The sequence below is a fragment of the Anas platyrhynchos genome, chromosome 3, assembly GCF_047663525.1.
Source record: "Anas platyrhynchos isolate ZD024472 breed Pekin duck chromosome 3, IASCAAS_PekinDuck_T2T, whole genome shotgun sequence".
Lineage (NCBI taxonomy): Eukaryota > Metazoa > Chordata > Aves > Anseriformes > Anatidae > Anas > Anas platyrhynchos.
Genome location: NC_092589.1, coordinates 120,173,859 through 120,185,915, shown reverse-complemented (window position 1 = coordinate 120,185,915; position 12,057 = coordinate 120,173,859). Strand labels below are relative to the sequence as shown.

Genomic DNA, 12,057 nt, shown 5'->3' with positions numbered 1-12,057 from the left:
GTAAGGGTATGTGGATGGTGAGAGTGTTGGCTTCATTAAGGTTATCCAGTCTCCAGTCGCGTCTTGATGGGCCAGAGATTGCCTCTCTCCACGCAATCCCTTTCTCTACCTCATGTGGGCGAGTGCTGTAAGGAGGAGGAGCCAGTGACGGGTGAGACCAGTCCTGGCAGCTTATACATGGGTGCTGTTGAAGGCAGCGCCTTGTCCATGGCTATTTGTGCAGCCGTGCCAGTGGTTGCGTGTGTCTGTCTGTCTGTGTCTACCTGTCTCAGGGGTGCCCGAGGCTGGGTTCCAGCAGCAGGGCAGAAGAAATCCCTGAGCCAGGAACTATGGAGACGCCTCTTCTAAGAGGTGGTGGCCTCCTCTAACCTGATGTAACAAAAGTCTCTTTTCCCCTTCCACAGCCATGGAGTCACAGGAGGAGAGAGCAGATGCTGGGGAAAAAGCACGAATTGCTAAGCAATTGCTGGCAGAAGCATTAGAGAAGGAAGGACTTGATGAAGAATACTGGCTCCCCAAACTGTCAGAGATACTAGGTGTTAAGTCAATAAATGCTTTGAAATATCTGCAATATGAAGACTACCTTAAACTGGAGTGCGAAGTACGGTACCCCTGGGAGACCAAGGCACTTCAAAGGCTCCTAAAAATCACAGGCAACGAAACAGGTGTTGATGAACGGCAGAAACAGCACTTGGAGAGGATGAAGCAGAGACAAGAAGCGGCCAAGTCAATCCTACAGGAGCTGAAAGAAATGCAGAAGAGCCGCAGCCACAGCAAGGAAATGATAAGACAGAAAGAGGAGGCCCTACAGCAAGCCATGGACATTCCCAGGGAGTACTGGGCACCTCCAGAGAAGGCATTGCTGGATGAGCTGGTGAGCATCCGGAAGCAACTGGAGCAGCAGGAGAAGTCCATGGGGGAGAGGGAGAACATCTCTGACGAGGAGGTCCTGAGGCGGGCATCGGGAGGCCTGGCTCTGCAGGGGATTTACCAAACCAACAGCCTGGAGGATGTGCTGGCAAAGCGAGAGCAACTCATCAGGGTCCCTGATGGCTTCATGCTCACTGGTCCAGTGCAAGGGTCGCTGCTTGAGAGGAAAGAGTTCTCCTCCTCTGCAGCAGAAGCCACTTTCACCAAGTCCATGGAGCAGCTGGGGTTCAGCATCAGCGCTTCTGCCAGTGACAGGTTCTCAGGACTCATTGTTGAAACACATGTAGATTCCAGCATGTCCTCACAGTCAGAGGACTCCCGTCGATCACGCTCGGAGCAGGCGTACATTTGCATCACCAAGTACCAATACATGCCTCTGGCCTCCTACTACTTCCAAAAGGACCAGCTTCGCCTCTCAGACGCAGCCCTGCGAGAGCTGCAAGACATGGAACAGCTTCTGAGCATCACCCAGGAGGCAGACAGGTTCCACCTACTGAAGAGCAGGTGCACCAGCTTCTTCAGCAGGTTTGGGTCCCACGTGAACCAGGGACCCCTCCACTTTGGGGGAATATTCTGGTGGAAAGCATGTGCCGAAGGTTTCAGGGCAGAGCAATGGGATGAGATGAAGCAACAAACATCTGAAGCACTGAACAGCTACGTCAGAGCTAGATTCAGCGGCTTCGGTACCAAGTGGGGAGTGAAGGGGGATGCTTCAAAGTCCAGCTCACAGGCATCATTTCAGGGAAGAGACAGAAGCAGCACCCACACAGCAGTTCAGCTCTATGTGACCAAAACAGGGGGCCCAGCAGAGACGGATTCCCTTCCCGAGTGGAAATGCGGGCTTGTGGCCAATAACACAACCTGGTGTGTGATCGACCGGGGCTTTCAGCTGATCCCAGTGTGGGACATAATCCTGTCCAACCACAGCAGCGATTTTAAATCCTCCCATCAAATGGGCAGCAGCCTCAGGACTGTCTACGAAGCGCTAACGAATCACAGCACAGGTGTGATCTTTGGAGAGGAAATGGCCAGTGCTGTAGAAGAGGCCAGAGCATTCCTGGAGCAAGTAAAGACCTGGGAGGGGATGGTGGATGAAAAGAAACTGCTCATGTTGCTAGATTTTAAACAGGGTCTGAATAACAGAACAAAAAATCACAGTGTCTGGATCAACATATGTCTGTCAGACAAAGCATTGCAGGAGTTCCTGGTGAACACTGTTTCTTTTTGCCAGAGGTCTTCTCCAGAAAACACCAACTACATCAAATCTCTGCTGCAGCGCCTGCTGGATCCTCACATCTATTCTGTAAGGGACTTCCCCAGGGCTTCCTTCATTATGCAATGGGTCTTCCACAAGGATCAGACACTTCCCAAAACTCCCAATATTTCCAGTCTTGATGATCTCAATACAACACTGCTGCAAATGAAGGAGGACATCATGGAAGTCACCTACGCACCAGCAACTTCTGCATCTGCCATTCATGACGCAAAGATCAAAGCCACAATCACTGTAAGCCAGTCTGTTTCTTCCTTGCTCCAGTCTCTGCAGCAAAGGGCACAGGAAGACATAGAACTCTTAGTGCTCTTAGTTACAACCAGCACGGGATACCAAGTAAAAAGCGGCACTTTTCAGTGCATCCTTGGGTGTCGAGAAATTAATTTCATGATACAGGAAATGCGCGTGGCACATAACGAGTATCAGAGCCTGAAGGAACAGGATGTTTGCAGAGCTCAGGCCTTCCTGCTGCTGACGGGGCTCACCATAACATCCGAAAACAAGAAGGTCACCCCTGAGCAGAAACATGAACGCTTAGTTTTCATGAAAGAAAAGTTAAAAAACACATGGGCCACAGAGATGAAAGCTCTCCTCGAAAAGCACAATGCATTCAAAGACTGGGAGATGCTGGAAAGAGATTTGCAATCCTTCATCGATGGGCAACTGGAGGACACATCTGGCAACCTGAAGAAAGACAATAGAATCAAAGACATGAAAGATGCTTTTCAAGGCATGCAGCCTCCCAGTCAGTGCAAACCCAAATCAGACAGCAGCAAATCCAAAGCAAGTCAAGCCACTGCAAGCCCAGAGCTCCTCAACTTGCTTAAGCGCCTCGGGTTGGAAAGGTACTATCCAAGAAAAATGGGCACAGAAGATTTCCACATAATACACCAGACATCTGTACACAACAGCCAGCCCAGCAAGGACAGCGAGCTACCATTTTACTTCCTGCAAAGGCTCCTGACTGTGGATTATCAGGTGAGGTACCTGACTTGCAAGGAGGCGAGTAAGCCGGGAGTTGTTCCCACACCAAACACTTCAGGGGAGGAGCACGAGCCCTCTGATTCCTTTGATGACTTTCTCAGTGACTTGGACAGAGGAACCCCTGAATCTGCAAGCAGGGAGAGTCATGTGCACCCCATGGACCTCCAGATGGCAATTTTTCATTGTGCTGATGATTTCATGAGACAGTACCTTTCATCCAAGCTCGCTTTCTGCCAGTTTGCACTACCCCTCCTGGTACCAAACCCAGGCACTTCACAGATAGAGTTCCCTCTCTGGTCCCTCAGCCAAATCAAGAAGAGCTGGAAAGGGACGGTGAAATCGGGACAGGAGACGAGGATTAGCAGTCACAACAACAAACTCATTTATCAGGCAGAGATGCCCATCGTGTCCTTCCTCCGCATCGGCAGCTCTCCTTCCTCTTCCAAGTCTCAGCTAGTGAATGCCCTGCTGAGCAGGAAGAAACACGACACTTTTTTCCACCGCCATTGCGAAGGCAGCACCAAAGACTGCTTCCTGATGAAAGGTGTTGTGGAGATCTCCTGGTACCTTCCCCGTGGTAGCGACAACGACAGCTTTAATGGCCCTGTTGCTTTCTGTAACCTGCATGGAGATGCGAGAGATTACGAACCCCAGCTGAAATTTTTACAGGAGATCTCTGCCGTGAATGTGGTTCTTGTTTCTGAGTTGGATCAGAGCAACGAGAAGGAAGGCAGGAGAATTTTACATGATCTGTGGCAGTCTCAGAGGCCTTTGGTTTGCCTTTTCACTGAGAAAGAGAGCACTGCAGCTGGCCGATCTGGCCAAAACATAAGAATAGGGATCAAGAACAGAAATGAAGCAGACTTAGTGGGTGAGCTGACAAAAACCATACGAGACCTAGTGGAAGGGTCGAGCACGCTTGTTAGCCTCAATGCATGCCTGAGCACAGCTCGCCAGCACGGCTTCTTAGTTGATGAAGATGCAGAAGCGTGCGTGACAGCCAAAGAAACGGCAATCAAACTGGTGAATCTGTTGAAGAAGGAGAAGTTGTCTGAGATCAAATCACAGCTACTGCCTCTTCAGGGAAAACTGTGGTACATGTGGTGTGAAAAGGACAAAGAACTCACTCGCTTGCAGGAAAAGGGGAACAAGAGCATAGAGCATCATCGGAGCCAAATTGAATTGGAGAAGTCTGCAGTACGAAGAAAGCAACTAGGCAAAGCATTTCCCCTCAATCAGCTGATGAAAACCATCCTTGAATTTCTCCAGTCACAGCCAGACAATACCAAGAAATTCTTTCTGCAGTGGATGAAGATCTTCACGGACAACTTCTCTGATCACCTTGATAAGCTGAAGAGAGAGTATCATGACAAATGGTCTCAAATCCTGACATTAAAGAAAAACAATGAAAACAACAACCTGAAAACGCAATTGGTGAAGGAATTAGATGCCCTTTCCAATGAAATCAATGATTCGTCCATTGGCCTTGAGCATATTTTGAGAGAGGTGGGGCAGATTTATGAGGCACTGGAATCAACAAACTCCAAAGAAAAATGGTATGTCAAACTACCTGAAATTGCTGCCAATCTGATGCTTTTAGGGTATCCCATTGAGCTGATGGATGGTGATGTTTCTTACGTACCACTGCAATGGATTGGAGCCGTCTTTGACAGGTTAATTGAGAAGCTAGGGGACAAGCGAGTATTTGTGCTTTCCGTGCTTGGCATCCAGAGCACAGGGAAGTCAACCCTGCTGAATGCCATGTTTGGTCTCCAGTTTAACGTCAGCGCAGGGAGGTGCACCCGGGGAGCGTTTATGCAGCTCATTAAAGTGGACGAGAAGCTCCAACAGGATTTGAACTTTGATTACATGCTCGTTGTTGACACAGAAGGACTTCGTGCCATAGAGATGACCCATAAGCAGTCACTTAACCACGACAATGAGCTGGCCACTTTTGTCATTGGCATCGGCAACATGACTCTGATCAACATCTTTGGAGAAAATCCTTCGGAAATGCAAGACGTCCTTCAGATTGCTGTGCAGGCTTTCCTGAGGATGAAGCAAGTTAATCTTTCCCCAGGGTGTCTCTTTGTGCACCAAAACGTGGGCGAAATAACTGCAAAGGAACAGAACATGGAAGGACAAAGACGTCTGCAGGAAAAGCTGGACGAAATGACCGTGATTGCAGCCCAGCAGGAATTCTGTGACATCACCTGCTTCAGCGACGTCATCCGCTTTGACGTGAACACCCACATTCATTACTTTGCTCACCTGTGGGAAGGAAACCCACCAATGGCACCGCCCAACCCCACCTACAGCCAGAACGTCCAGGAATTAAAGAGCAAAATTCTCCAAGCTGCCAAGAAGGAATCGCACAGCAGCGTTTTGAGGCTCTCCAGCTTGAAAGTTCGTATTAGTGACCTGTGGAATGCCCTGCTGAATGAAAACTTCATTTTCAGCTTCAAGAATTCAGTGGAGATTGCTGCCTACAAGAAACTGGAAACTGCATTTAGTCAGTGGACCTGGCAGCTGAGAAGTCACATCTTAGACTTGCAAATGAAACTGGAAAACAAGGTGCGGAATGGGGAGTTGGGCAAAGTCACCATAGAACACCTTGAAAAACTGGTGCAAGAGAGAAGTGATGCCATCATCAAGAACATGAAAACATTCTTCAGTGAAGACAAAGACCGTGAAATACTGATCCAGTGGAAAAGCAGCACAGAACTGAAGCTGAAAGAACTGAGAGAGTCCCTTCTTGTTGAAACGCGAAGGAAGTGTGAGAAACTTATAGAAGTAAAGAAGAGCCAGAGTAAACTGGATGAGAGGAAGTCCACATATGAAAATGAGCTCCTGAGAAAGAGCAGAGAGTTGGCCCTGTCTCTAAAAGGCCAGAAATTAGGTGAAAGCGAACTGAGAAACCACTTCAATTCTATCTGGAAGCAGTGGGTTGCTGAAGTGTCCTCTGCTGCTCCCCCTCTGGAACAGGTCGACATCGATGTGGATATAGAAAATGTCCTTCTAGATCACTTTAAGGAGCCTAACGTAGTTAAACAAATATTGAATTTCTACCAAAATAATACATTTTCCTTTAACATAGAGAAACATGTGTCTATGAAAAAAGGTTTCGGCATCTTTTCTAAGAGTTTGGACGATGCCGATGTGAACAACATGCTCCGCATTACAGAGAGCATCAAAATGCGTGTGATAGAAAACATTGATAAGAAGGAAAAGGACAAAATGGATTACAGTCGAACTTTTATTCATGAAATACTAAATGAAGTGGTGAAAGGTATGAACTCTGTTCCTACCAGTGCAAATTACAGTTTTAATAAAGATTACAGAATAGATTTATCACTGTACCTGTGCAGAATGGCAGCAGGAAGGTTTAAAGACATGCATGCAGCATTTAGGAAAGCAAATGAACCAGTCGTCTACCTGGAGAGCAAGAGAGAAGACTTCTTCAAATGTTTCCAGATTTCCTGCCAAGGAGCCTCTAGTATCACAACATTTGCTGATTTCCTGTGCAGCAAGATTGCCCCAGCTCTTCAACACGCCGTCTATGAGAAGACAGCTCTTGACATAGCTCGAGACGTGAAGAATAAAATTCCAGATTTCGGAGGCAATAGATCCACTCTGGAATATTACATGCTGAAATACCTAGCAGAAGAAGAAAAATTTGAAAATTTCAAGCATTACCTTAATGCCCCAGGAGACTTTTTAAATAATTACATTAAGACAAAAGTTGAGACGTACTGTTTAGATAAGAACAGAAGGCTAGAGATGTTTTTAAGAGACTCCCTCTCTCGTTACTATGAAAGCATAAAGTCAGCTGTTTTTGCATCAACCACGGTTGTCAAAGACAGAAAAGACAGAAAGGATCAAATCTCTCTTTGGCTGGATGAATTCTGCAGAGCACTCAGAGACGTGCTAAGCTTGCCCAGGAGCAACCTGAAGGGCATTGAACATCAGGAGATAACAGACATAGAGTTCCTGAATAATGCCATGACAGAAGCACTGTCTCCCGTTATTGATGATCTCAGGAAAGAGTTTGAAGGAGCTCGTATGAGCTCCTTTGAAAGGCAGCCTCACACAATACTGGCTGAGCAGTTTGCAGGGTGCCAGGAGCAGTGTCCATTTTGTGGGGCTGTTTGCACTAACACTATGCCAAACCATGACGGAGACCACCGGGTTGTCTTCCATCGTCCACAATTTTTGAGAGGATTAATATGGTATGAAATTAAAGGATCTAAATGTCATAAAACAGACAACCTAATCACTACTATTTGTTCTAGCCTTGTTTCAAGTGACTGCACATTCGTGGTTGCTGAAGACACATGGATTCCCTACAAGACATACCGGGATGCAGGACCTCCCTATTCCACTTGGAGCATTCTTCCTGATCCATCCATGCAAGCATACTGGAAATGGTTTGTGTCTTCGTTCAGGACACAGCTAGAACAACACTACAATGGGAAATTTCATGGCAAGGGAGAAATCCCTGCTTCATGGCACACAGTTACAAAGCAGAATGCACTCGCTGAACTGGAGAAATGTTAGGCTAAGTTGGTATGAAGGAAAAACTGCAAGTACTTTGCATTTTAGAAGAACATAATACGGGGATAACCACAAAATCTTGTTGTAATGATTATGACTTAAACCATGTCAATAAAACTAAATGCAATTGCTGCAACGTTGGGTGAACTAAGGAGTGCTTGTTATGCCGCTGCTCAGCGATTCCCTTGCTGTGTGATAAAGTCAAAGTCCTCTTCCTTTCTTGCCATAAATATTTACATCAGCTTTGTCTTAAAGCAAACTAGAAAAACATTCCGGTAGCAAGCAGTCATACCGCCAAGATCAAGACCAAGTGCCAGATGAAGAGCAAAGGCAGCATGAGCAAGTATTATCAGCTGCTATGAGAAAAGAAATGACACTGGCAAAGAACAGTTTCCCTGCAGCAATACTTGTCACACTTGCAGAAACGACAGAGGGGTCTGCAAGCAGGTGAACATTTGTGGGGAACTCGTCTATTTTGGTTTTTGGGATTGTTGTTTGCATTCATAAAGTCAGTACTCAGGTGCTGTTCTCTTTCTGATGCCATTAAAGCAATTAACGCGGCAGCCTATGCGGATTTAGACAGTGATTTAACTCTGTGGTTATTAAGTATATGTCCTAGGTTAAGATGTGCCCCCACTTCCATGAGCCACTCCTATTCATGAGCCTGGGCCTTGCAAAGTTCCCTCCAGCTCCTAGCCACCCCAACTGCTTTTGTCAAGCACTTCTGTGTTGGGTAAAAGCCCTTTATAACCAATGTAGAGAATTAGACAGCTTTGCAGCTTCCTCAGCAGCTGTCAGCAGTGCGTGAGCTTAGCGTTTGTGCTGTCAAGACAGGCAGGTGGCAACTGAACAAAAATGGTCTGGAGAACATGGAAGTGGCTCTGCCTGCACAAGTGCAGTGGGAGGGGGTGTTTACTGTGCACTTTTCCTTCAATCCTGCTGCAAACCCAGTGACCAGGGTCTCCTGAAGAGCTGTCAAGAGTGGTGATTCATTATAATGCTTTGTAGTCTTTGCTAATAAACTGAGTTGGACTGGACTGGTCACTGCGTGCTTCATTTCAAGGTGAGCCACAATTCTCCTAGAATCATAAAATCAGAATGGTTTGTGTTGGAAAGGACTTTGAAGATCATCTAGTTCCAATCCCCCTGCTATGGGCAGGGCCAACTCCCTCTAGTCCAGGTTGCTCAAAGTCCCATCCAGCCTGGCCTTGAACACCTCCAGGGATGGGGCATCCACAACATCTCTAGGAAACCTGTGCCAGTGCCTCACTGCTGTCATATTAAAGATTTTCTTCCTTGTTTCTAAGATAAATCTCCCCTCTTTTAGTTTAAAGCCATTTTCCCTTGATCTATTGCTTCAGGTCCTGATAAAGAGTCCCACCCCAGCTTTCCTGTAGAATCCTAGAATCATGAAGGTTGGAAAAGCCCTCCAAGATCATCTGGTCCAACCATCACCCCATCACCAATGTCACCCACCAAACCATGTCCCCAGGCACCACGTCCAACCTCTCCTTGAACACCCCCAGGGATGGGGACTCCCCCACGTCCCTGGGCAACCATCCCAATGCCTGACTGCTCTTTCTGAGCAGAAATGTCTCCTCATTTCCAGCCTGAACCTCCCCTGGCACAACTTGGGCCCATTCCCTTCTTATCGATGGGTGTCACATTTGCAAGTCTCCAGTCATCTGCAACATCTCCAGTTGACTAGGCCCGCTGAGAGATGATGGAAATTGGCTCAGCAATCACATCTGCTAGTTCCCTCAGCATCCTCAGGTGGATCCCATCTGGCCCCATGGACTTGTGACAGTCCAGGTGGAGCAGCAGGTCTCTTACTCTTTCCACCTGAACTGTGGAGCGGTTATTCTGCTCTCCGTCCCAGACTTCCAGGTCAGGAGCCTGAGACCCTGAGGATAACTGGTCTGACTGCTGAAGACAGATGTAAAGAAGGCATTGAGAATCTCAGCCTTTTCCTTATCCTCCGTAGTCATGTTCCAGTAAAAGATGGAGATTCTCCTTGGTCCTGCTCTTATATATATCAATATATATATTTATATTTAAATTATGTATTAAACATTATATACACACATATTTATCATATATATCATTATATATTATTATCGTATATTATAATATAATATAATATAATATAATATAATATAATATAATATAATATAATATAATATAATATAATATAATATAATATAATATAATATAATATATATAATTATATTATATATATATGTAGTATATAATATTATATATATTTCTCTGCCAGGCAGAGAAATGGGTCAGTAAGAGCTTCCTGCAGTTGCACAAGGACAAGCACAGCGTCCTGCCCCTGGGGTGGAGCAAGCCCAGCACCACCACCTGCTGGGGGCAGCCAGCTGGAAGCAGCCTGGCACAGAAGGGCCTGGGGTCCTGGTGGGCACCGAGCTGAACAGGAGCCAGCAAAGGGCCCTCGCCACAAAGAGGGCTGCTGCTCTGTTGGGCTGCACTGGGCAAAGTGCTGCCAGCAGGGCAAGGGAGGGGATCCTTCCTCAGCACTGGTGAGGCCCCGTCTGCAGTACTGGGACCAGGTCTGGGCTCCCCAGGATGAGAGAGACCTGGACGTACTGGAAAGAGGCCATGAAGACACTGCATTCCTAATTCATTTAACAGTCCAACCATCAAATTCATCTCTCTCCAAGACTGTTCTGTCCAAGGCCATTTCCAAAACTATCAACAATCATCTCAGAGTTTGTGCAGGATGGGAAAAGCCCCCGCGCTGAAGCAGGCCAAGAGCAGCTGCTCCTGGCAGGAGGACCAGGGGTGAACAGGGACTCACAAGCCCCCCCGGTCCTAATTCATCTAATAGTCCAGTACATCTCGCACACCAGAGTAAATCAGTAAACAATAATTTTATACGCCCCCCGGGATAATAAGCTGATAAAAAATACAACCAGTATGCATTTGTCAAGACCAAATGCTATCTTGCCAATCTAATTCCCTTCACTGATGGCTTAATTGGCCTCGATGATAGGGAGACCAGGCTGAGCCTCACTATGACCAACTCCCAGGGCAGGATGAGGCCTTGGTGATGCAGCTTGGGGAAGGGTCTGCAAACCCCCAATCCCAACCTGCTTCCTAAATGCAAGGCTAGGTGGCAGCCAGCCTGGGGCTCTGGGAATGTGTGTCAGCTGTGCAAGGCTGCTCCAGAAGGGTAAAACCTCTAATTTTGAGGTGGATGTGGTGGGAGTATTTTGGGGGAAGACAGAGCAAAGGCAGCAGTCCCTGGGTAGGACTCCGTACGATTTTACGTTTGCATCCCACTAGGCTGGGGTGCGGGCCAGCACAGGCAGGCAGCAGAAAAAACAACAGACCCACAGCTGAAACACAAAGAGTAAATTTATTTTCATTACAGAATCACAGAATAGTCTAGTTTGGAAGAGACCTCCAAGATCACCTAGTCCAACCTCTGACCTAACACTAACCAGTCCTCCACTAAACCATACCACCAAGCTCTACATCTAAACGTCTTTTCAAGACCTCCAGGGATGGTGACTTAACCACTTCCCTGGGCAGCCCGTTCCAATGCCTAACAACCCTTTTGGTAAAGAAGTTCTTCCTAACATCCAACCTAAACGTCCCCTAGCCCAACTTCAGCCCATTCCCTCTCATCCTATCATTGGTGTGTGTATATTTGCTGCCATACTTCTGATGCAGCAACTGTTGATAAAATCACAGAATCCCAGAGCGGTTTGGGCCGGCAGGGCCCTCAGAGCCCCCCCAGTGCCACCCCCTGCAAGGTCTTAACACCCTTTGGTACATGTGTGTGATGTTGGTCTCTGACAGAAGATCTGCAGCTGGTAAGGGGCCTCTCAGCCTCCAGCAGTGTCCTGGGGAGCTGTCCCTGATCGTGGGGTGGCCGCCACCACGCAGCCCACTGCTGTGCAGGGAAAGCCCCCAAAAGCTCATGCAGCCATATTTATGGAATAAAGCGGTTGACTTGTAGTCAGACTACAGAAAATGGGAAAGGCAAGCACAACACTCCTTGCACCCATGACTTCTTTTACTCCCTGATAAATTAGTCTTGGAAGAACCTCCTGCTATTCGCTTGTTAATCACATGATGATGAAACGGCCTCAAGTTGCACCAGGGGACGTTTAAGTTGGATATTAGGGAAAATTTGTTCACTAAAGGGTTGCGAGGCATTGGAAGAGGATGCCCAGGAAAGTGGTTGGGCCACCATCCCTGGAGGTGTTGAAAAGGCGTGTAGAGGTGGCGCTTAGGGACATGGTGTAGTGGTAGACTTCTCAGTGCTAGGTTAACAGATGGAC

The 12,057-nt window shown here is 47.2% G+C and overlaps 1 protein-coding gene across 1 annotated transcript; it reads left to right on the top strand.

Moving 5' to 3' along the window:
• Positions 1 to 406: 406 nt before the first annotated feature.
• Positions 407 to 7,873, top strand: LOC140002291 (interferon-induced very large GTPase 1-like). Its single transcript, XM_072036650.1, has one exon. It carries the CDS (start codon positions 407 to 409, stop codon positions 7,742 to 7,744), a length of 7,338 nt encoding a protein of 2,445 aa, XP_071892751.1. The 3' UTR covers positions 7,745 to 7,873.
• The last annotated feature ends 4,184 nt before the right edge of the window (positions 7,874 to 12,057 follow it).